The sequence below is a fragment of the Dermochelys coriacea genome, chromosome 6 (genome assembly GCF_009764565.3).
Source record: "Dermochelys coriacea isolate rDerCor1 chromosome 6, rDerCor1.pri.v4, whole genome shotgun sequence".
Classification (NCBI taxonomy): Eukaryota; Metazoa; Chordata; order Testudines; family Dermochelyidae; genus Dermochelys; species Dermochelys coriacea.
This window is the reverse complement of record NC_050073.1, coordinates 23,428,597-23,452,817: the sequence shown is the minus strand read 5'-3', so window position 1 is coordinate 23,452,817 and position 24,221 is coordinate 23,428,597. Positions and strand designations below refer to the sequence as shown.

General features: G+C 45.4%; 1 protein-coding gene across 1 annotated transcript in view; it reads right to left on the bottom strand.

Moving 5' to 3' along the window:
* Positions 1–1,890: 1,890 nt before the first annotated feature.
* The window catches only part of IGSF22 (immunoglobulin superfamily member 22), a 47,357-nt gene continuing 25,026 nt past the window's right edge, over positions 1,891–24,221 (bottom strand). Inside the window, exons 15-22 of the mRNA XM_038406068.2 lie at positions 22,183–22,356; positions 20,868–20,996; positions 19,058–19,354; positions 16,445–16,533; positions 14,221–14,413; positions 13,639–13,938; positions 10,922–11,248; positions 1,891–2,233 (exon numbers count right to left, since the gene is read on the bottom strand). Of these exons, the coding sequence (XP_038261996.1) occupies positions 2,166–2,233; positions 10,922–11,248; positions 13,639–13,938; positions 14,221–14,413; positions 16,445–16,533; positions 19,058–19,354; positions 20,868–20,996; positions 22,183–22,356 (1,577 nt within the window). The 3' untranslated portion in view covers positions 1,891–2,165. The remainder of the gene's footprint in view (positions 2,234–10,921; positions 11,249–13,638; positions 13,939–14,220; positions 14,414–16,444; positions 16,534–19,057; positions 19,355–20,867; positions 20,997–22,182; positions 22,357–24,221) is intronic.

Below are 24,221 nucleotides of genomic sequence, written 5' to 3'. Positions count from 1 at the left end.
TTAGCACCATGATGCCCACATTGGCAGGGCCCGTGTTTTGAGAGAAGTCTGTATCCATGTCCTCATCACTCTCGTCACCGCGCTGACGCCTACTCGCCCGGTTTCGCTTTGCCAGGTTGTGATGCTGCATATACTGCTGGATAATGCGTGTGGTATTTAATGTTCTCCTAATTGCCAAATTGATCTGAGCGGGCTCCCTGCTTGCCGTGGTATGGCATCTGCACAGAAAAAAGGCGCGGAATGATTGTCTGCTGTTGCCCTGATGGAGGAAGGGGCGACTGACGTCATGGCTTACAGGGTTGGCTTACAGGGAATTAAAATCAACAAAGGGGGTGGCTTTGCGAGAAACTGAATGGCCACCTCAAGGATAGAACTCAAAACTGGGTTTAGCAGGCCATCGATTTCACAGAGGGAGGGAGGAGAAAATGAATACAAAACAAATCTGGTCTATTTCTTGTTTTGAACCACTTCTTCTATCTTTATACATCATGCTGGCAGCAGAATGTGCAGTACGATCGCTAGCCATCATCACCTCCTGGTTGCTCGGCAGAAGATGGTGCAATATGACTACTGGCCATCGTCTTCTGCTAGCTGCAGATTAAAAGACAGTGCACTGCCGGTAGGACTCAATTGCCATGAGATGAAACAAGGGAAATGACCTGGCTGAGTCACTCCCACGTTTGCCCAAGCGCCCAGTTAAAAGAGCATCCAGGACTACGTCGACGACGGCTACCAGTCATACTGCACTGTCTGCTGCCAAAAGGCAATAAACTGCTGCTGTGTAGCAATGCAGTACCACGTCCACCAGCACCCAGGAGACATACGGTGACGGTTAGCTGAGCGGGCTCCATGCTTGCCGTGGTATGGCGTCTGCACAGGTAACAAGAAAAAAGGCGCAAAACGATTGTCTGCCCTTGCTTTTACGGAGGGAGGGAGGGAACGGGGGCCTGACGATATGTACCCAGAACCACCAGCAACAATGTTTTAGCCCCATCAGGCACTGGGATTTCTACCCAGAATTCAAATGGGCGGTGGAGACTGCGGGAACTGTGGGATAGCTACCCACAGTGCAAAGCTCTGGAAGTCGACGGTTGCCTCAGTACTGTGGACACAGTCCGCCGACTACATGCACTTAGAGCATTTGTGTGGAGACACAAACACTCGACTGTATAAAAACGGCTTTCTACAAAACCAACTTCTATAAATTCGACCTAATTTCATAGTGTAGACATACCCTAAGATGTTTTGTCCCTATTGGAGCTCCACCATCCGCCCTCCTGTCCCCTCTGCTTTGGAGTTCTACCATGCTCTGAGGTTGAGAAGGAACTGGAGTGGTGTGGGCCCACGCCTCCCTATACGCTCCCATACTGGAGCACAAGGAAGTGTATCGTGCAGGTGCAGACCCCTGGACACTGCTAACAAAACAAACATCTCCACTCAGGAGTGCATGGGCACATATATATCCTCACTTGGTGCACTCATAGGGATGAAATATCTTGAGGAACACCAGTTACTGTACAAGATAAGTAACCTCTCCTTTTATGGTTAAGACTTTGGACTGGGCCTCAGGAGGTCTGGATGCTATTTCTGACTCAACTGTAGACTGCTTGTGTGATCTTGGGTGAGTCACAGTCTCTCTGGGTCTCAGTTCCCCATCTGTAAAATGGGTACAGTAATACTTTCTTTCTTTGTGTTGTCTATTTAGATTAGAATGTAAGCTCTTAGGGATGGGGACGATCTCTTACTGTATGGTTGTACAGTGTCTAGCACAACAAGGCCATGAGCTTAGCTGGGGCCTCTAAGTACTGCAATAAAGTAACATAATTAATGCATATATAGCCCAGTTCTCCTCCCATTGAAGTAAAAGCAGAACTCTCATTGACTGTGGCTCCTTTTATTTTTAAGATACATTTTCATCCAGTATTGGAAATATTATCATTCAAACACACTAGCATTTGGAAGCTGCCTATGTGGAAGAAAGTACTGAAACATTAAAACTGCCCTTCTACAGTGAAGGCTCCATCTTTTGACATTTGGATTCATTAATCACTATAGAAGATATGCATGACTCAAAACAGCAACTGCACTATCCAAGTCAAACTACACAGAAATGTTTGAATTGTTCCGCATGCTGGACTGGATGAATTTGGATCCAGGTCTGCTGATTACATGATGTGCTTTGACTTCTGAAGACTTTCAGTCACTGAGTCCAGGAGGCTTTTATCATCTTTATCTTTAAGAAAAGAGAGAGAGAGAGGGCGGGGGGGCATCATTATAACCATTGACAACTGACGAACCATGCATCATTTACTATGGTACTTTTGGAAAGCAGAGAGATTCCCTGGTTAAAACACACCAGTACATAAATGCAAAATATTATTCTATCATGACTTTCATGGGAAGCAAACATGGCAGTTGAGCAAGTTCCAGTTTCCATTAAAACCTCTTTCCTAGTTGCCCATAACTGTCTCAAATGAACCACCTTGGGGCTGAATTTTTCTGGGCATTGTCTCAGTCCAAAGCTATTTCACCCCCTAGAAGTTTGAACAAAATGAGCTCAGGGGCAGGAGTTCGGGGTATGGGCTCTGGGTGGGAGTTTGGGTGCAGCAGGGGGCTCCATGCTAGGGTAGGGGTGCAGGAGGAGGTGTAGGCTCCAGCCAGGAGGCACTTACCTCAGCCAGCTCCTGGTCAGCAGCGCAGCAGGGCTAAAGCAGGATCCCTGCCTGCCCTGGCTCCATGCTGCTCCGGCTGCTAGGCAGGGGGGCCAGGCTGCTCTGCGCAGTGCTTGCTGCCCGTGCCCGCAGGCACTGCTCCTTCAGCTCCCATTGGCTGCGGTACCCGGCCAATGGAAGCTGTGGAGATGGCACTGGGGGCAGGGGCAGCATGCAGAGATTCCCTGAACGCCCTTCAACTAGGGGCCGCAGGGGCACATTGGTGAGTTGGCGCTCATGGCTCTAGCCCCGGGGTGGAGCACTGAGGCTCGGAGACTGGTGTCCGGCCCGTGACACAGAGATTTGCTGCAGGCCAGATGAAAAGAAGCAACGGGCCGCATCCGGCCCGCGAGCCTGTGGGGCCCCCTTAGCCTGAGGCCCTGTGCTGCGGCGCTTAAAGCCCCTGCATTAATCCGGCTCTGACCAGACCCATCACTGGTCAGCACAGAAATCATACTGTGAGGGTCTGCTCCATGAATATTTAAGATCAGTGTGTTCACATGTGCATTTGAATGTTTTCTCTTCTTCTTGGGTGCCACCCTTATCCTAGAGTGATCTGGAATGTTAGGAGCAAACAGGTAAAGACAACTGAAACTCACAAGTGAAACCTGCCAGCTCTAGGTCCTAGTCTGGGCTAGACTCATAACTCAAACTAAGCTGCTGAAACTGTGGTGGGCTCTCTGGGCTGGAGTAAACTCCAAAAGGTAGGACAAGCTCCCAAGCTAAGTTCATTTGCCAGGCTGGAGCATCTGAGCCACACCAAACTTCCAAATTGGAGTAAATTTCTCAGCTCTGTGACACTCCCAGTTGGAGGTGAACTCCTGAGCTATATTAACACCTCCCCTCCGCCTAAACACACACACACACACACACACACACACACAGAGATAGATTGTGGCCAATCAGCCCCCTCCCCCTGCTCCCAAAATGGAATCTCATAGCCAGAGCAGACCCTGTGACCTCTCCCATTTCCACTGAAAACTCCATTGACACCTAACCCTAGAAAAGGATACTTAGAGGGAGAAACCATCCCTGCAGTTGGACTCTACTTTCTATTCTCTCCTTCGAACTGATTAAGGAGTTTTAATAATACTTTAATGCCTGACCTCAGGAGGAAACATTCATGAGAGGATGGAGTGTGAGGTGGGAGGCCTCCAGGATCTCTCCCTTGTCTCCCAATCAGACAGAACAGAGTTATTTAGGAGGGCTATGTTCTTGGCCAGACTGACAGCTCTGAAGTCTCCTATATATTTGCAGAAGAGGTACATCGTGGCCGGCAGCAGTTTTAGGTTCTCTCACACTTCCCTGCCAATGTGCTTCATTACTGACCTGCAATGACAGCCCCTCTGTGGGTTGTGGGGATGGAGTTTGCCCTCCACAGCACATTGACTCCTCTTTTCTGCAGAGTCTCCTCAGGGGGCAGCTAACTAATGTTAACAGTGATGGTGGTTTCTGCACCAAATTATATCAGTCTCCAAAATACTACTAAAACCAGGCGTGAGCTGCAATCAGCTTCTACTTTTCACCAAAGTGGAGCAAATGTTCTTTTCATTGTGAGGTCAGCAGTGATCAGATTTAACTGAGGGAGTGCTCCATGTGTGTATATTGTACACACACACACACACACACACACACACACACACACACACACACACACACAAAATATATATTGTAACAAAGTTCCTCCTCTGCCTTGGTGGGTCCTGCACTTATTGGCAGTTTTTCTTGCCTCAGAGGTTCACGGCAGCCCTCAGTTTGGCCACTTCCATGGCTCAAACCTGCCATTCACTCAGTTCGCCTCATCACTGGCCAGCATGGGGAAAAGCAGAAGAAGAATACCTGCAGCTTCTGCTGATCCGCCTAGTGGATCGGGGAACAGGCCAGAGACCTTCCCCTCTGGTGGAACTCACAGTTCAGTTCAACTCCTCCGGTATTAAGTAGGGAGGTGGGGGGAACCCGGGCCCACCCTCTACTCCGGGTTCCAGCGCAGGGCCCTGTGGAATGCAGCTGTCTACAGTGGCTCCCGTGACAGCTACAACTCCCTGAGCTACTTCCCCGTGGCCTCCTCCCAACACCTTCTTTATTCTCACCACAGGACCTCCCTCCTGATGTCTGATAATGCTTGTACTTCTCCATCTTCCAGTAGTATGCCTTCTCACTCTCAGCTTCTTGCACCCAGCTCCTCGCACGCACCACAAACTGAAGTGAGCTCCTTTTTAAACCCAGGTGCCCTGATTAGCCTGCCTTATTAGATTCTAGCTGCTTCTTGATTGGCTGCAGGTGTTCTAATCAGCCTGTCTGCCTTAATTGTTTCCAGAAAGTTCCTGATTGTTCTGGAACCTTCCCTGTTACATTACCCAGGGAAAAGGGATCTACTTAACCTGACGCTAATATATCTGCCTTCTATCACTCTCCTGTAGCCATCTGGCCCAACACCTGTCACTATATATATATATATATATAATTTAAATGAAAATAAAACTCTAATTTGGAATAGCAAATGGAGAGTAACCATCACTCTTCACCATTATTTCAGGTTGAGTTACTTCTCCATTAGAAGTAGAGAAAAAAGAACTGAAACTTCAGAGTGATATTATCAGCATGTGTCATCCTGCTGTGCCGAAGCAATGGTCACCTACAAAAATAACACTGAAAGATCCATCCAAATATAGCCTCTCCTTATTGGTATATCAGTTTCTATGCTGGGTAACGTGTCTCTCAGCTTTCATTTAAGAGAGCGATGACATGCCATGAGGCATCAGGGCTTATGCTTGGTGAGAACAGAGCTCAAGAGAAATGCACTTAAGCCCCATATTAAAATAAAGGCATTTGTTTCCATACTACCACTGAGACAAAGGATGGAGGAGAATTCTTCATCTTAAGTATTTCCCATTTGAGGCAGCTCTTCAGTTTTCTTTAATTCTCCCATGGTGATTTATAGAAGTGTCAAGCTTACAATGAAGCAGCCTCCTGGAAGAGTTGCCACCTGAGTTGCTGAAATTAATGGCAGGTTTCAGAGTAGCAGCCGTGTTAGTCTGTATTCGCAAAAAGAAAAGGAGTACTTGTGGCACCTTAGAGACTAACAAATTTATTAGAGCATAAGCTTTCGTGAGCTACAGCTCACTTCATCGGATGCATTTGGTGGAAAAAACAGAGGGGAGATTTATATACACACACAGAGAACATGAAACAATGGGTTTATCATACACACTGTAAGGAGAGGTTTCAGAGTAGCAGCCGTGTTAGTCTGTATTCGCAAAAAGAAAAGGAGTACTTGTGGCACCTTAGAGACTAACAAATTTAGGAGAGTGATCACTTAAGATAAGCCATCACCAGCAGCAGGGGGGGGGAAAGGAGGAAAACCTTTCATGGTGACAAGCAAGGTAGGCTAATTCCAGCAGTTAACAAGAATATCTGAGGAACAGTGGGGGGTGGAGTGGGGGGGAGAAATAACATGGGGAAATAGTTTTACTTTGTGTAATGACTCATCCATTCCCAGTCTCTATTCAAGCCTAAGTTAATTGTATCCAGTTTGCAAATTAATTCCAATTCAGCAGTCCTTCGTTGGAGTCTGTTTTTGAAGCTTTTTTGTTGAAGGATAGCCACTCTTAGGTCTGTAATCGAGTGACCAGAGAGATTGAAGTGTTCTCCAACTGGTTTTTGAATGTTATAATTCTTGACGTCTGATTTGTGTCCATTCATTCTTTTACGTAGAGACTGTCCAGTTTGACCAATGTACATGGCAGAGGGGCATTGCTGGCACATGATGGCATATATCACATTGGTAGATGCGCAGGTGAACGAGCCTCTGATAGTGTGGCTGATGTGATGAGGCTCTATGATGGTATTCCCTGAATAGATATGTGGACAGAGTTGGCAACGGGCTTTGTTGCAAGGATAGGTTCCTGGATTAGTGGTTCTGTTGTGTGGTGTGTGGTTGCGGGTGAGTATTTGCTTCAGATTGGGGGGCTGTCTGTAAGCAATTACTGGCCTGTCTCCCAAGATCTGTGAGAGTGATGGGTCGTCCTTCAGGATAGGTTGTAGATCCTTGATGATGCGTTGGAGAGGTTTTAGTTGGGGGCTGAAGGCGATGGCTAGTGGCGTTCTCTTATTTTCTTTGTTGGGCCTGTCCTGTAGTAGGTGACTTCTGGGTACTCTTCTGGCTGTGTCAATCTGTTTCTTCACTTCAGCAGGTGGGTACTGTAGTTGTAGGAATGCATGATAGAGATCTTGTAGGTGTTTGTCTCTGTCTGAGGGGTTGGAGCAAATGCGGTTATATCGCAGAGCTTGGCTGTAGACAATGGATCGAGTGGTATGATCTGGATGAAAGCTAGAGGCATGTAGGTAGGAATAGCGGTCAGTAGGTTTCCGATATAGGGTGTTTATGTGACCATTGCTTATTAGCACCGTAGTGTCCAGGAAGTGGATCTCTTGTGTGGACTGGTCCAGGCTGAGGTTGATGGTGGGATGGAAATTGTTGAAATCCTGGTGGAATTCCTCAAGGGCTTCTTTTCCATGGGTCCAGATGATGAAGATGTCATCAATGTAGCGCAAGTAGAGTAGGGGCATTAGGGGGAGCTGAGGAAGCATTGTTCTAAGTCAGCCATAAAAATGTTGGCATACTGTGGGGCCATGCGGGTACCCATCGCAGTGCCGCTGATTTGAAGGTATACATTGTCCCCAAATGTGAAATAGTTATGGGTGAGAACAAAGTCACAAGGTTCAGCCACCAGGTTAGCCGTGACAGTATCGGGGATACTGTTCCTGACGGCTTGTAGTCCATCTTTGTGTGGAATGTTGGTGTAGAGGGCTTGTACATCCATAGTGGCTAGGATGGTGTTTTTAGGAAGATCACCAATGGACTGTAGTTTCCTCAGGAAGTCAGTGGTGTCTCGAAGATAGCTGGGAGTGCTGGTAACGAAGGGCCTGAGGAGGGAGTCTACATAGCTAGACAATCCTGCTGTCAGGGTGCCAATGCCTGGATTGGCATCCAGGATTTCCAGGTTTATGGATCTTGGGTAGCAGATAGAATACCCCAGGTTGGGGTTCTAGGGGTGTGTCTGTGCGGATTTGTTCTTGTGCTTTTTCAGGAAGTTTCTTGAGCAAAAGCTGTAGTTTCTTTTGGTAACTCTCAGTGGGATCAGAGGGTAATGGCTTGTAGAAAGTGGTGTTGGAGAGCTGCCTAGTAGCCTCTTGTTCATACTCCGACCTATTCATGATGATGACAGAAGAAACAGATTGACAGAGCCAGAAGAGTACCCAGAAGTCACCTACTACAGGACAGGCCCAACAAAGAAAACAACAGAACGCCACTAGCCATCACCTTCAGCCCCCAACTAAAACCTCTCCAACGCATCATCAAGGATCTACAACCTATCCTGAAGGACGACCCATCACTCTCACAGATCTTGGGAGACAGGCCAGTACTTGCTTACAGACAGCCCCCAATCTGAAGCAAATACTCACCAGCAACCACACACCATACAACAGAACCACTAACCCAGGAACCTATCCTTGCAAGAAAGCCCATTGCCAACTCTGTCCACATATCTATTCAGGGGATACCATCATAGGGCCTAATCACATCAGCCACACTATCAGAGGCTCGTTCACCTGCGCATCTACCAATGTGATATATGCCATCATGTGCCAGCAATGCCCCTCTGCCATGTACATTGGCCAAACTGGACAGTCTCTACGTAAAAGAATGAATGGACACAAATCAGACGTCAAGAATTATAACATTCAAAAACCAGTTGGAGAACACTTCAATCTCTCTGGTCACTCGATCACAGACCTAAGAGTGGCTATCCTTCAACAAAAAAGCTTCAAAAACAGACTCCAACGAAGGACTGCTGAATTGGAATTAATTTGCAAACTGGATACAATTAACTTAGGCTTGAGTAGAGACTGGCAATGGATGAGTCATTACACAAAGTAAAACTATTTCCCCATGTTATTTCTCTCCCCCACCCCACCCCCCACTGTTCCTCAGATATTCTTGTTAACTGCTGGAATTAGCCTACCTTGCTTGTCACCATGAAAGGTTTCCCCCCCCCCCCCCTGCTGCTGGTGATGGCTTATCTTAAGTGATCAGTCTCCTTACAGTGTGTATGATAAACCCATTGTTTCATGTTCTCTGTGTGTGTATATAAATCTCTCCTCTGTTTTTTCCACCAAATGCATCCGATGAAGTGAGCTGTAGCTCACGAAAGCTTATGCTCAAACAAATAAATTTGTTAGTCTCTAAGGTGCCACAAGTACTCCTTTTCTTTTTGAAATTAATGGGACTCGGATGATTTTCATGGGTCTGATGTGTCAACACTGTGAGATCATCCTGTAGAGCAATTAGGGAGTCCCCAGATTCGGGGACCATGACACAATGATGCTGCATCTCCACAATGTGATGTTGGGGCATAGTGCTACAACATCACTACATGCAGATAGAATTATTTAGTCCCACAGGATAAATACAATGGGAACCTTCCCAGCCAAACTATCCTGCTGCAACCTAAAGTAAAAGCCCTATTGAGGTGGAGAGCATTCTCACCACCAGGGAAAACAGAGCGATATAGCCAGGGGGCTTGGGAGAGGACTGTGCAAAAAGAGGGATAGCATTTCCCTTGAATTTTTCTCTACAACAGAAAATGAAGGCAAAACCCTGTGAAAATGGGAAGATGCCATTCTCGGAGCACATAAGCGAATTGCTCCAAGGTGGAGGTTTGCCATGTGTGCAGTGCAAATCTGTTATGCTCCCAGAAATAGCCATATTTTGCCCTTGATCCACTGTGTGAATTCTTGAAGGAATAGGATTCCATTCACCAAGCGAAAATATGGCATTTCATACCGCTCTGCTACAGTAACTGATTCTGCCCTCAGTTGGCTGGATACAATTCCTACTGACTTCAGTGGCAGCTACACCTGTTTTAACTTAAGGTAGAAGTAGGCCTATTTCCAGATATGAAAATATGTTCTTCAGATTGGGCCCAGTTCTCCAGTGCCTTGCACTTTGGGAAGCCATTTACACCTATGCAAAGCAAGTGCAAAGTGGGTGTGAAACACTACCATTCTGATTCAGAAATGTTTTACACGTACTTTGCACCTGTGAAAATGCCCACATAGTGTGCAAAGCATAGCAGAATCAGGCCTCTTATCTATCCAAGTGACCTTCCTGCCATGTAAATGCAAATCTGGAAAATAAAAGATCTTGGGATGGATTGTGCTCTTGGTTCCAGCAGAGTAAATCCAGAGTAACTCTACTGACTTCATGTGCTAAACTTTGTCACGAACTGCCAGTCTCTGCATGGGTGCAGAAAAGTCATGTGCCCCAGAACACATGTGATTAAAGCCTGGTCTACATTTAAAATGTACGTTGACATAGCTATGTTGCTCAGGAGTATGAAAAACCCACACCCTGAGTGATGCAGCTATACCAACGTAACCCCCAGGATAGACACAGTTAGGTCGTAGGAAGAATGTGTCCATCGACCTAGCTACCATTGCTCAGAGTCATGGTGTTCGTGCACCGATGGAAAAAACCACTTCCGTTGGTGTAGGATGCGCCTACACTCTGGGGTTAGGCCAGGATAGCTACAGCACCATAACTATGCTACTATAGTGCCCATAGGGTAAACATGGCTTTAATTTCTTTGTATGGAAACTGGCAAAATCATTTTTGCTCTTTATCAGTTCTTTCATGAACACTGCATAGAAATCTGTAGCTAACTACACCTGCTCTGCTGGCGATCATAATGGGTCCAACTCAGCCCAGGGCCCACACCCGTGGAAACTGGCACAAAGTACATGCAGTGCCCTGGCAGTGAAATCAACAGAGAGGGAAGGTTGAAGTGAGGAATGATGGGAGACATCATAGCTCAAAAACCTATGGTGCTAAGTGAGGAGGGAGTGGTCAGTGCCCATTCAGTGTGTTCCCTTAATAAATGCTGTTGGTGAAGCTCCCAGTGCAACATAAAGCTATCCTGGAAATCCCCACAGAGGGAGATAGCCTCTGCCCCCAACTCGGGTGTGTGCAGGGGATCAAGCTGGTGTAATTCATTGGGGCCAGGTGGAATTGGCCCATCCAGTGCAGTAAGCATGCTTATGCTGAGAGATCATGGGAGTATATTGTGGTCAGAGATTTCAAATCAGTAGCTACACGGCTGGTGGAGAATCATTGCCATGGAAAGATGGAAGCTGAGAACTCAACTCACCATACACAGTCAGCATGCAGCTGCATTTCTCCTGGCCCAGTTCATTCTCAATGACCACGGCGTAGTCTCCGCTGTCCTTGGAGCTGCAGGTGGGGATCATCAGTGTGCAGACGCCACTTGTTGAGTTGTACCAAAACTTAGAATTGGCCGTGATGTTCACATTGCCTTTGTACAATGTCAGCACTGGGCGGGGGTTGCCCAGGAAAGCACAACTCATGGTGCAGTCCTGGCCCCGGCAAACTGCATGGTTCTTCAGAGGTGCAATGAAATGGGGGGCCTGGCGCCAGTCTTTCTCGTGATACTCCTTCAAGTTGGCACTGAAACGCTCTACATAGGAAATAAAGAGATCACCACTGCCTGCTTCCAAATGTGTAAAACAGCAGTGCATACCTTCAGACAGATAGCTGTACCCCTCTGGGTTCTCCTCCCACACTGGTATGGATCACAAGTAGTGACTCCAATCCACTCAGTTACACTGGTGTAAAACTCGGCCCCGAGTTTCTTTTTCCCAGCTAGGGAACACTAGGTGAAGAGCAGAGGGAATGAGTAGCATACAATTGTCATGTCATAGGATTATTCTTAGCACTCCACCAGCCCTCTTCACTTATAAATACAAATCAGGAAGCAGCATGCTTGGTGGGGAGAGCAGGGGGCTGGGAGTCAGGACCTCTGGGTTCTATTTCCAACTTTAAACACAAACTTTCCATGCAACTGTAGGCAAGTAACTTAACCTCTTTGTACCCCATCTGTAAAAAGCGGTCAGATTTTTCTGCTTCATGTAGATGTTGCAATGCATAATTTCTTTAGTTAATGTCATTACCTTGAAAATGAGGTGTGGGATCTTTGGATGACAAGGTATGTTAGAAATGCAAATCATGATAATAAATTATTACACATGATTGTCAACTGAAGTACATAAACTTTTTTGGGGTGGAAGCATTACATCTCTGCATAGTTTGCACGGAGGGATTGGCAGTATGCACAATGCTGCAGAGCGTCAAGGAGACTGTATTACAAACAGCAGTGTGCATTGCAAGAATGTGCTACATTTTTCAGCCATCACCAAAAAAGCATTTTTAAAAACCTTTCTTTTTTATACATCTACTTTTCCCACCAGTAGGAGCTCCAGCTGGGTAAAATTCCTTGATCCTAAAATTTAATATGAAAGGGCACAATTCTGCTCTCAGTTACACCGACTTCATTCTCAGAGCACAGTTTTCAGCTTTTCTCATTACCCTTGGGCTGTGACAATAAAGCAAAGTCTGTCTACTTTTCTCTTCAAAATGTGCAACTTGAAGACTAACAAATTTATTTGAGCATAAGCTTTCGTGAGCTACAGCTCACTTCATCGGATGCATTTGCAAATGCATCCAATGAAGTGAGCTATAGCTCACGAAAGCTTATGCTCAAATAAATTTGTTAGTCTCTAAGGTGCCACAAGTACTCCTTTTCTTTTTGCGAATACAGACTAACACAGCTGCTACTCTGAACCTTGAAGACTGTCTGTCATTTTCAATGGGAGGTAGGGAGTAGTTCTCTTCTGCAACTGTGTCCTGCTATCCTGCATAAAGAATGGTTATCAAGTGCTCCAAGGCACAGAAAACCTAATGATTCTTTTATTTACCCTTGATTAACATGGATTTAACTCCACTGTTAGTCCATATTTACAGCAGTGCAAATGAGATTCAAATCAGGCCTGGAGTAGAACCAAGAAAAGAACACTATGATGGCTATAATTGGAAGTTTTCTTTCTTGGTGACACCCTAAAACAATGGAAGTACCTTAAGAGAAGTGACATGTTTGTGTCTAGATTATATGGCAAGAGAAAGACTGACTTTAAATACACATATGACTATAAACCATCTGTGTGGCATCTACAGTACTAACAAGATTGGAAACATTATAGCAAGAAGTGCACATGCTCCATGGAAAATTTATCTGCAGCTGTCCAACCTGCCTGATTATTTTGTGCTAATGTCCTGCTTATTAAACTAGAGATAGGCTTGCATGACAAAGTTTGGATCTGGATTCTAACTATCTCCAAGTGTCTGGATGTGGGGTTTGGTTTGGCCCATTGTGGGGATACGGCCCATTTATGATCCTGATATGAGCTTCCCTTGAGTGAGAGAATGTTCAGCTCTGGGGGTTTGTTTTGGGCCCATCTCTAATGAGGACATCATCTCGTCCACTAAGCCTGAACACACCGGTTAAGAGCAGAGGGAAACAAACTGGCGGTGGGTGGGAGGGGAGGGGAAAGAGAGGTAAAACTTTTAAAAAAAAATCTGCTATGCCTCTCAGATGTTTTTGCTATTCATTTTGGGAACTGTCCGAATCCATCCAGCAATGAGTTGGAGGGAAACCTAGTAGTAAAAAATGAGAACTCTCTCATGTTAAGACACAACTACCCTCTATTCACACATACACACAGAGAAAATATATTATCATTATTATGCATATGACTCTAGGTAACACCAAGAGGCCCCAGTGTGATTGCATGCTCATAGATGAGAAGACAAAGGGTGGGAGAAAGGAGATATTTTTGTCTCCATTCCAGGTGGGGTACTGAAGTACAGAACGGTTAAGGAACTTGCCAAGGTCACATAGGAAGTCTGTGACCAGGCTGCGAATTGAAGCCAGACCTCCCAGGTCCCAATCTAGTTCTTATATACAAGGGCACCCTTTTTCCTGCCTGCTCATACATCTAATCTAATGGTTACCTTTGTCTTTAGAGATGTGCCAGGGCTCCTTGGAATCCAGAGGGTCACTGTCTCCAATGTCATTGCGGGCAATAACTCGGAAAAAGTATTTCCTCCCTGGGACCAGGGCTGTGACTGTGTACTTGTTACTGTAGACTTTCTCAGCTGCAGTGAACCAGGTGGCAGTTCTAGCATCACGTTTCATGATGATGTAATGGGCATGCCCATCATCCATTATATCTGGGGTGTGATCCCATTTCAGAGTCACGGTGTTCGGCACTTCCTCAACCAGCTGCAGATTCTTTGGTGGCCGTGGGGAATCTAACAAATAGGACACACCTTTAGGTATTTATTTCCCTTATATAGGACCACCCCTCTATTTTTTTTCTCTCGAAGCAAACCCTTTTCAACCCAGTTGCTGCCTTGTGAATTGCTTATGCATATCACTGTGTGTCTAGCAAATTCTGGTACTGCACGTGCACTCCTAAATTTCATTCCCTTGGACCTTTCCAGCCCTAAGAACCTGAAATCCACAGCAGACTAATTGGTTCCCTGACTAAACCCAGCTGTAGCCTGGAAGCTAGAGCTTTTGCTATACTGTACCTGCCACATGTACTTGGATGTCATAATGAGCTTCACCATAGTCGTTTCTAAGGAGGATCCTGTACACACCAGAATCAAAACGCTTGGTGCTGTGGATGAGGAACTGGGAGTGGTTCTTGCCTTTGGTGATTATCTCTCTCCCTTTTGTCAGAATTCCGTCTTTTTGCCAGGTCACAGTTGGTGGAGGGGAACCCTGCCCGAGACAAACGTGTAAAAAATAATGGTGGCCTTAGCTTTCAGTATACAATAGATAGCTCTGAACCTAACATAACAGTGTCTTGGATGCAATCAACTTGATATCACCCAAAATACTCCAAGGAGAGCGCTCCCAGGGAATTCTGGCAGTAGAAATACCAGGGGAATGTATGCTCTCCTGGTACTAGGCCAGATGCTCAGCTGATATAAATGGACATAACTCCACTGAAGCCAATGGAGCTTACTCCAGCTGAAGATCTGACCCTTAGTTTTGTTTCAAGATGATGATGTTGCTAAGATTCTCAAACAGGTTAAAAAAAAAATCAGACTTCCCCCAGCATTACACTTGATCTAGTGGTCTCTACTGACTCAGCTGGAGGGATTCCAACATAACCTCGAGGCTAAAGTTTATCCCTGTTTAATCTTCTCGAAGCACTTTTTAAAAACAGAGGAAACGGCTGGTGCAATAGCGATAACACCTCAGCTCTAGACAGTGCACCAAGAGGTTCCCCCAGGGGAAACGGCAGCTCCTCTAGTGCAGTGAATTCAAGCTGACAAAGAACAAATGCCCCTGCAGTCCTGCCTTAAGGCCAGCTCCTGCCAGCCCTTCACTCCTGCTGATTGTCACCACTGAAGTTACTCTGGCTTTAGGGCCAAACCTGTGAGGTGCTGAGCACGTCCTGCGAGGTACAAGCACCCTGACCTTCCACTGACTTAACTACCCCCAGTAGAGATCAAGGGTGCTCAAAGCTTTGAAGGTGCTTGGCCTTAGAAGCCACAAACCATAATGTTTCCTTTAACAAATACGTGGCCCACATTAAGTCCCCACTACAAAGCACGCCGTGCCTCTCAGCTCCTAACAGGGAACATTCTTGAGAGCTTTAGTACAATACAATAAAATACCTTGAGACCATCACAGTGATGTAGCCATCAGAACAAATGGGAAAGGCTTGACTTTGTATCAGCCACAAGTTGTATCCTGTGCAATTACGGAGTTGAAAAAAACCCCTTTCTGGCCCCACGTGACAATCATGTGCACCCTTATTAACAACACTTCTTTATGCTGCTTGTAAAGCTTCGTTCTCTGGCATGCATTTGAGCAGAACAGATTACAGGATTCATAAAGCTCTGGTGAGTGTGGCATCTCAATCAGATAACATTGCACTACCGTGATTAATGAAACAGAAGTCACACACATTTTAATGATAGGTCTCTCATAGTAATTGTTAGTGCTTATTCTGGGTGGGTTGATATTAACTCCCTACCCAAACCCACACTACTGAAGGCTAGCTTGTGCAACCCTTTCTTATGCTGGTAGGTGCTTACTCGTGGGAATAGCCCCATCAACTTCACCAGTGTGAGGAAGGCTTATAAAACCAAGCCCCCAAAACAGTCAGCATTTACACACTGCTTCACGGATCCAAAGTGCTGCACAGCCATCAGGCCAAATCCTACTTGCCTTACTCGGGCAAACTGTGTCACTTAAGTCAGTGTGATTGTTCTTGCGAGGAAGGCCAGCAGAAGTATTTGTCCCTTAAAGGGCCAGATGATCCTTTTATATCCAACCATGAGGCATGTATCTGTACCACTTTAGAAGCCCAGGGGAAGGAACTGTGCCTCAGAGAGTCATAATGCCTTCTGTGTTCCCTCATTCTCATGGGAGTGAGTAATCAGCCATTAGTCTTGACCAGCAGCAGATTGCTTCACCTACTCCCACACTGGTTCAGCTGTGCTGGTGAGTACACTGATGGGGTGGAGAGAAGGATTTGACCATTTGCTTCCCTGCCCATCTGCAGTGTGTGGATATACTGGGTACTTATTCCCTGCTACTTCCACTGCACCTACAGTAGAAATGTGAGGCGGCCATGGGGAATTTCAGTGGATGTTCCAATCATATACAGCTTGTGAGACCAGGTCCCACATCCGTAAAAGGAGAAAAATGGGTTATGTGTATGATAAAATGTTGACGCCAAAGAAAACTTGCAATGCAGACTTTCCCAGAGATAGAGCAGGGCAGAAGGAAGCTCACAGTAAAGGCAGCATGAATGCAGAGGGCTGTCCCAGCACGAACCACCATATGACTCTTCAGCTTGGCACTTAGATCGAACTTCGGACGGGCTAAAACACAAAACACAAACCACCACCACAACAGAGAGAAAGAGAGAGAGAGAGAGAGAGAGAATAATTAAAATCTTAGAGGCCTCATATCTGAGCAAAGCCATTTCCCTGCTATCGGCCTGCTGTTTTAAGCATTGTGCAGTGAAAACAGCATGATGGGAGAAAGAAAAGCAGTCCTTGAAATTAGCTTCTGCAGAAGGTAGCTAAGAAATTAAGTTAGTAATTGCAACATAAGATGGGAATGAGATTGAGAGTCTGTTCCTTTTACTGGCAGAAATGAAGCTACTCTTAATTATGTACAGATACTGCAGTGACAGGCTCATTAGTACTAGAGGGAACCATGCATACATACATACGTACGTACAGGAAAGGAAACAGACAATGTATATTTTCATTTTGAAGCTAATGCCGATCAGTAGCCACTCTTTTACCATGCAATTTTTAAAGAAAGGCTGCGCCTCTACTATCAAAAAGGAATTGAGAAATAGGAGTAAGTAATACACTTTAATCATAGCTGCCCTTCTCTTCAAACCACCAAGGCAGTAATTAAATTGAACAGAAAAGACAAAGCTTGCATGAACAAGTGTTAGGGTATGGTTGTGAGGGCTAGATGGGGCAACGCTGACACCGGAACTCCCACTGAAATTAATGGCACAACTTGTGTGAAGAGGTGTTCACCAATGTGAGGATTGCAAAATCGAGCCTTGAGCACTGTTTGTCCTGTAATGTAAGGGGTTCATTACCTTCTGCATTCAACACCACCACCTCCTTCCCTCTCAGGTTCTAGGGGCATGGAACTAGGTGAGGAATATTTATTCCTTGGCACTCAAGGTCTCAATCAGAAGAGTCAATTATATTATTTTAAACCAAGTTGCAAGGGGGAGGAAGTATTACCCTTTCAAAATGATTAGTGTGAGAAACCTGTGGGCCAAAAAAGTTATGTTGCTTGAAATTACAACTTTAACCGCCTTAAAAATAACTGCCCACCGCTTACTTCCACTACGCTGCATGTTCCTATATCCTACCACAGTTTGTTTTGTTTTGGTCATACAGTAAATCCGAGGTTAGATTGGGGTTTCTCTTTTAGGAGAAGTAATAATTAGTATCAAGATTATTAGTGCAATTCTGAAGTGAAGACATAAAGGAAAAGCTGCTTTTAATAGATATTCTAATTTTGTGCTGTTCTGCTGGATGTTGTCTTCTGACATTCCCCTGGTCAGTGCCAGATGTTTTTATTCCTGATGGAAATCACTGCAATGTAGCATGACTCATGAGTTCTGTATCTTACCTTGCTAGTCTTTCTACCTCTTCAGGCAGCTCTGTCTCCCGGGAACATCCCAGAGACAAGCTGTTTGAATTTCCTAACTAGCAGAGTAAAAACAAATTCACTACCCATGAGTGCTAAACAATAAAAGTCTGAACTGCCACCTCTTATAATTGGGCTCCAAAGGGATACTTATGATAGATACCTCAGGAGTTATTCTCAAGATGTGATGGGCTCCTCTGGAGTCTTCCCCTTGACAATACAATCACCTCCATGTTGTCTGTTATCACAGTGCCACTTGATTGTTCATTTGAACCCAGGCTGTCACTCTTCGCTATCCAGTTGGAAAAACAGTAATCTGTGTCTCTGTACCAGTCTCTATCACAGATGGGCACTATGATAGCTTACCTGCTACTGATCAGTACACTATCTACCCATCTCTCCCATCAGGAGGCATTACTATCTACCCATCTAACAGCATCACTGGCAGCAGGGAGAATTCCCTGAGAACTGCCTCTGCAATCACAATAGCTGACATGGGAGACTATTGATGACAGAAGAAGCTGCAGCCAATTGGGCGGTAGCTGGAGATTTGAGGAACTGCTGTGAAAGATTGTTATGGTTCAGCCCTAACAGCAAGTGTGGCAGAATAGCTATCAGTCCAGCTCCAGGACTCTACAAAGAGCTTCTGTAGCCCAATGTCACTTGCCAACATCTTATCTGCAAACTCTAAGTGAAATTACTTGAGGATATGAGCAAAATATAAGACCCTTGGCACTGAGGGTGTCCCTTTATATTGGAGTAAACCACTGAACTGAACAGAAAGAGCATTTGTTAATAGCCTTTTCTGGGAGAAGTTCATTCATTTAATTTAAGTCATCTTCATTATGAGTCTGAAAAGGCTAGAAAAGCTGGATTTTACTCTATATATTTGAGCTGGTTTTCTCTAAGCAAAAGCAGATCCCTAATTGATCCTCCTTGCTGATGGGCAAAGCCCCTAGTGAAAATGTATTTGGCGTGAGCTTTTGTGGACATTACAAACCAGTCATGCTGGTAGACTGTCAGGGAGGACAACTGGATTACACGCTAATGTTCATCTAGCCATTAACAAAAGCTTTATTACTTGCAAAGAGCATGAGCATAATTAATAGTCACTCTGTGAAGCTTTGTAAACCATGGCTATTAAAATAAACACACTGACTCATGAATGAATGAGCGACAGAAGTGTCCTGCAGTCAGACAGGATATTCTGGAGATTACCTGGAGGAGGCATAGCTAGAATTCCTTTCTCTAGCTCTGCTGGTTCTCCCACACCAGCTTCATTCACTGCTCGGATTCGGAAGAAATATTTCTGCCTCTCCTGCAAGCCTCCCACAGTGTAGCTAGTGCCGGAGATTGGGATTTTAGAGCATTTTGTCCATTCCTTGGTGTTCTCCGCACGCATCTCAAGTATGTATCCTGAGGGCAAGTCTCCTTGATCTGGCTGCTCCCACACCAAGGAAATGCTGGAGTTGGAAGAGTCAACCACATGGATCCCCTTCACCTTTCCTGGAGGCTCTGAAACAGCAACAGCACACTGCAGATGAACACAGTGTACCGTAACCAGGGATTCTCACCCTCATCTCTGCACCAACCCCATATTTCAGGCCTACATTTTCAAAAGTGATTTGTGATTTCAGCCAAATCCTTTTTTGGGGGGTGCTCAACTTGAGACACCTTAAAGGAACCTGATTTTCAGTAAGTGCTGAGCACTGTCACAAGGTGCTGGTCCTGAGGTGTATGAGCACATTCCTATACCCTGTTCCCTGTAAGACTGAGTTTTAGGGGCAAGACAGCATATGATGTGTGACTTCAATAACAAGCAGTGCCCAAGCCCTGCTGCCCTGACAGGGAGGGCCAAAGCCTGAGCCCCATCACCCTGGGTGGGGAGGGGGGGGTGTCAAAGCCAAAGCCCAAGGGCTTCCACCCCAGGAGGGGGGCCTGTAACCTGCGCCCCACCACCCAGAGCTGAAGATGTTGGACTTTGGCCCTGGGGCTCGGGCTTTGGTCTTGGGCCCCAGCAAGTCTCACGCCAGCCCTGGTGACCCCATTAAAATAGGGACCTGACCCACTCTGGGGTCCTGACTCACAGTTTGAGAACCCCTATAATAAATGTTCACAGTGGGCTACAAGGATTGGATGGGAATGTTCAAGAAGCGTTCTCCAGCCTTCTGTCTGAGATAATGTGAATCCTTAAATATGAAGGCAGCAATATCTTTGGCTGTGACATTTTGTAGTGCAGCCCTCTGATATGAAGGAACCAAAATGTTTTCTGATCTGGGGAAATATTTAACCTAGTGCTCTATGTAGATGGAAGAATGATCTCCCCTTTAGTTTCACTGACTCTTACTTTCCCAGTGTTTTTCTAAACTACTTACAGCTACTGACATCCCTTCCTGCAACCATTACAGAAGCTCCCCAGTTCCCTACACATTTTAAACTATTTATATACTGGGTACTGGGCAACAAATTGGTTTAAAAATGGGTTTGGTTACGTGGCTGTATGGAACGGATGTTACCTTACCCAGAGATGATACATGGGCCTACTGGCCCATCATAACAGGTTACACAGCCCATTTCTGATCTCACTGAGGTTACTGGGAGTTTTGCTGTGACTTCAACGGGTGCAGGATTAGGCCCATATTTTTGCCAATGAAAAAACAGATTTGCAAACTAAGCTTTGGAAAATTTGCTCAACCATCTTTTGCTAATTCTGTAGAAGTTTCTCTTTCTTTTACCAAAGGTTCAAGGTGAGGTGTGGGGGGGAGATCACCCCACAGAGCACAGTTGTATAGTATGCTGAAGTCCATTAAACAGAAATGGTTTACACTGGTATGAAACAATTGCATTATGGCTTTTGGCAGAGTATAAATACCAGGAAGTGAATGAAAGCCTCCCAATACAGAAAGCACCTAAGCACAGTAGCAACTTATCATGTTGGTCTGGGCATGCTGTATGCATATAATATAGGTCTCGTCATGGGAAACAGCTTTAAGAAAACTAGGGAATAAGTAATAAAAGAAACCCATACTGATGGGGTCCTTTGCAACAACAGAGTTTGAAGCCACGCTGGGATGTCCAGGCCCTGCACGGTTCACAGCTGTAACACGGAACTCGTATTCTGTATCCTCCAGCAATCCAACCACTTTGAACTTGGTATCTAAAGATGGAAATGTCACAAGTGTGTAGACAGTTCATAATTTTAAAGGAAAGTCCCTTCACGCATAAAAGAATTCCCAAGTGAGCATCAAAACAAACAAATACATAAAAATCACCTTTGGCCTGAGACTTAAGCATGAGAAATTTCAGCTCAAAATTTTTTTGGGGGGGAACATTATGAATTATGATGATCTCCATGTATCCAGTCATGCACCTCACTTGCAGAATGGAGCCACAAGGATTCCAAGGAGAACCCCTGTGGCACACACAAATGTGCCTTAAATGTATAACACAGGAAAAATGTATAATTTGCCAGTATAGTTCCTTCTATTTAATTCAGGGCCAGGGTCTGATGCCCTCACTCATGTTAGGTGGTATTTTTTCCATGAGCAGTCCCACTGTACTAATCAATTTGAGTAAGACTATCGAAATCAGGCCACCAAAGACTCACCAGATAGCTCCTCCATTTAATTTGGTCAAAACCTCTGGAACCAAATATTTTGTTTTAAAATTAAACACAGCTTCCACCCTTTACAGTAATTAATTTTGGTCCTTCAATCAATCAAATCAATCAATTGCCATTGAATTAATAAGGAAATCCAAAATTTTGAATGAGATAGAAGAATCCAAGAAAGAATCACGATAATAAAAGATGATTAAGACCAAAAGTCTTGTTATTCAGATGTGGTTGACATAAATGTTTCCAATGTGTTATATAAGCTGTGATTTACATATATCATAAATGATCACCATTACATATGGATAACAAGCTCAGTTACTTACTTAAATCAAGTTTGGTCAAAAACAGAGGAAGGCAGTAGGGAAAAATTTTCAAATGTGTATGCTTGAAAGTAGACACCAAAATCCACATGTGGGCACATAAATATAAATGTCCTGATTTTCAGAGATGCCGAGTATCCAAAGCTTCCATTTGTTCTAATGTTCAGCACCTCTGAAAATCAGGCCATAGTTGTTTAGGTACCTAAACGTAGATTTAAGTCCCATTTTTCAGGCAACCATGTTTGAAAATTTGGACTTTAGTATCTGTAGCTGGTCTTCATAAACCATATGTTATGTCTAGACAACAATGTCCCTTTGCTTGAGTGATCAGAACGTCATTGTCTTATCTCATGTCCTCTCTAGCTTTCATTTTGCCTTTCCATGGTGCAGGGAAATAGGTATCTGACCTTGGACTAGCTCTTTGGTAACTGGGACCCAAAGGTTGCTGCCTTTCTTCCTTCTTTCCACAATGTATCCTTGTACTGGGGAGCCGCCATCCTGTGCTGGAGGGTTCCAGGTGATGGTGACAGCTTCCTTAGTAACGTCTGTAACTTGAGGTTGAGATGCTAGTCCAGGAGGCTCTAAACAGAGTTAGATTCAGCACAGAAGAATCAGAATCACCTACTGCTCCACTGCAAAATCTCTTTTGGTAAGAACAACAGATAGCAAGAGGTCAGGAAGAGTGATCTGGACCTCTAGGTTTATTCATTGCCAAAAACCCCTTTCTAAAGCTTTTGCTTTGTTATCTACTTCGCCAGCTCATTTTTGGGGATTCAGCAGCAGATAGTACTCATTAGTAAAGACCTGAAAATGTCGTTGTCTTATGTTTTGTTCCTAAGATAATGCTGTACATATCCATGGACCTAGTGGTCTAAAAGCACAGGACTGGGACCCAGGAATTCTTGAGTTTTAATCCTAGGTCTGACATTGATTTTTGTGTGGCTTTGAACAAGTTACTTACCCTCTCTGCCTCATTTCTCCCATCTATAAATTGGGGATACTAATACTTACTTACCTACCTTATAAGGGTGCCATAAAGATTAGTTAGATAACATTTTGTAAAGTATTTTGAATGTAAGAGGTGCCATATAAAAAGACAGTTACCTTTTCCATTACTGTTGTTCTTTGAGATGTGTTGCTCATGTCCATTCCATATTAAGTGTGTGTGCTTGCCATATGCACTGATGCCAGAAGTTTTTCCCTCATCAGTATCCGTAGGGGACCGGTTCTGATGCCCCCTGGAGTGGTGCCCACATGGCGCAGCATAAGGGGCACTGCCAGCTCCCCCCACCCTCAGTTCCTTCTTGCCAGAAACTCTGACAGCGGGGAAGGAGGGCGGGTCATGGAATGGACATGAGCAACACATCTCGAAGAGCACCAGTTATGGAAAAGGTACCTGTCTTTTCTTCCTCGAGTGCTTGCTCATGTCCATTCCATATTAGGTGACTCCCAAGGAGTACCCCTGGAGGTGGGTAGGAGTTCACAGACGTGTAGATTGCAACACAGTTCTGCTGAATCCAGCGTCGTCCTTGGCCTGCTGAGTGATGGCATAATAAGCCGTGAACGTGTGGACAGAGGACCATGTTGCGGCTCTACAGATGTCCTGGATAGGGATATGTGCCAGGAAGGCTGCCGAAGATGCCTGCAGTCTCATCGAGTGGGCTCTGACAATCAGCGGCGGCGGAAGCTCTGCTAGGTCGTTACAGGTCCTTATGCACAAGGTGATCCAATTGGAAAACCTCTGTGAAGGCACCAGGTGACCCTTCATCCTATCCACTGTAACGATGAAGAGTTGAGTCGATTTTCCGAAAGGCTTGGTACACCAAGGCTCTCCAGACGTCCAGGGCATGAAGACGCCTCTCCTCACTGGTCTTGTGCAGTTTGGGACAGAACACCGGGAGGAAGATGTCCTGGTTCATATGGAAGGTGGAGACCACCTTTGGTAGGAAGGCCGGGTGGGGACGCAACTGAAACTTATCTTTGTAGAAGGCCGTGTACGGAGGTTCTGAGACCAAAACTTTAATTTCAGAGACCCGTCTCGCCGACATCACCATCATCAGGAATGCGACATTCCATGACAGGTGGGAAAGGGAGCAGGACCCCAGCAGTTCAACGGGTATTGCCAGTGAGCCTAGAAAGGATCAAGTTAAGATCCCGCTGCGGGACGGGGGCCCATACCTGCAGGAAGAGTCTCTCAAGCCCCCTCAGGAATCTGACTATCATGTCATGGGAAAACACCATCTGTCCTTGGATTGGCGGATGAAAAGCAGAGATGGCCACGAGATGCACTCTAATGGAAGAATGGGCCAGGCCCTGGTTCCTCAAATGGAGCAGGTAGTCCAGGACAGCCTGTATGGTGGAACACAAGGAAGAGATGCCCCGTTCAGATGCCTGACAGGAAAACCTTGTCCACTTGTCCAGATAAGTCAGTCTAGTTGAGGACTTC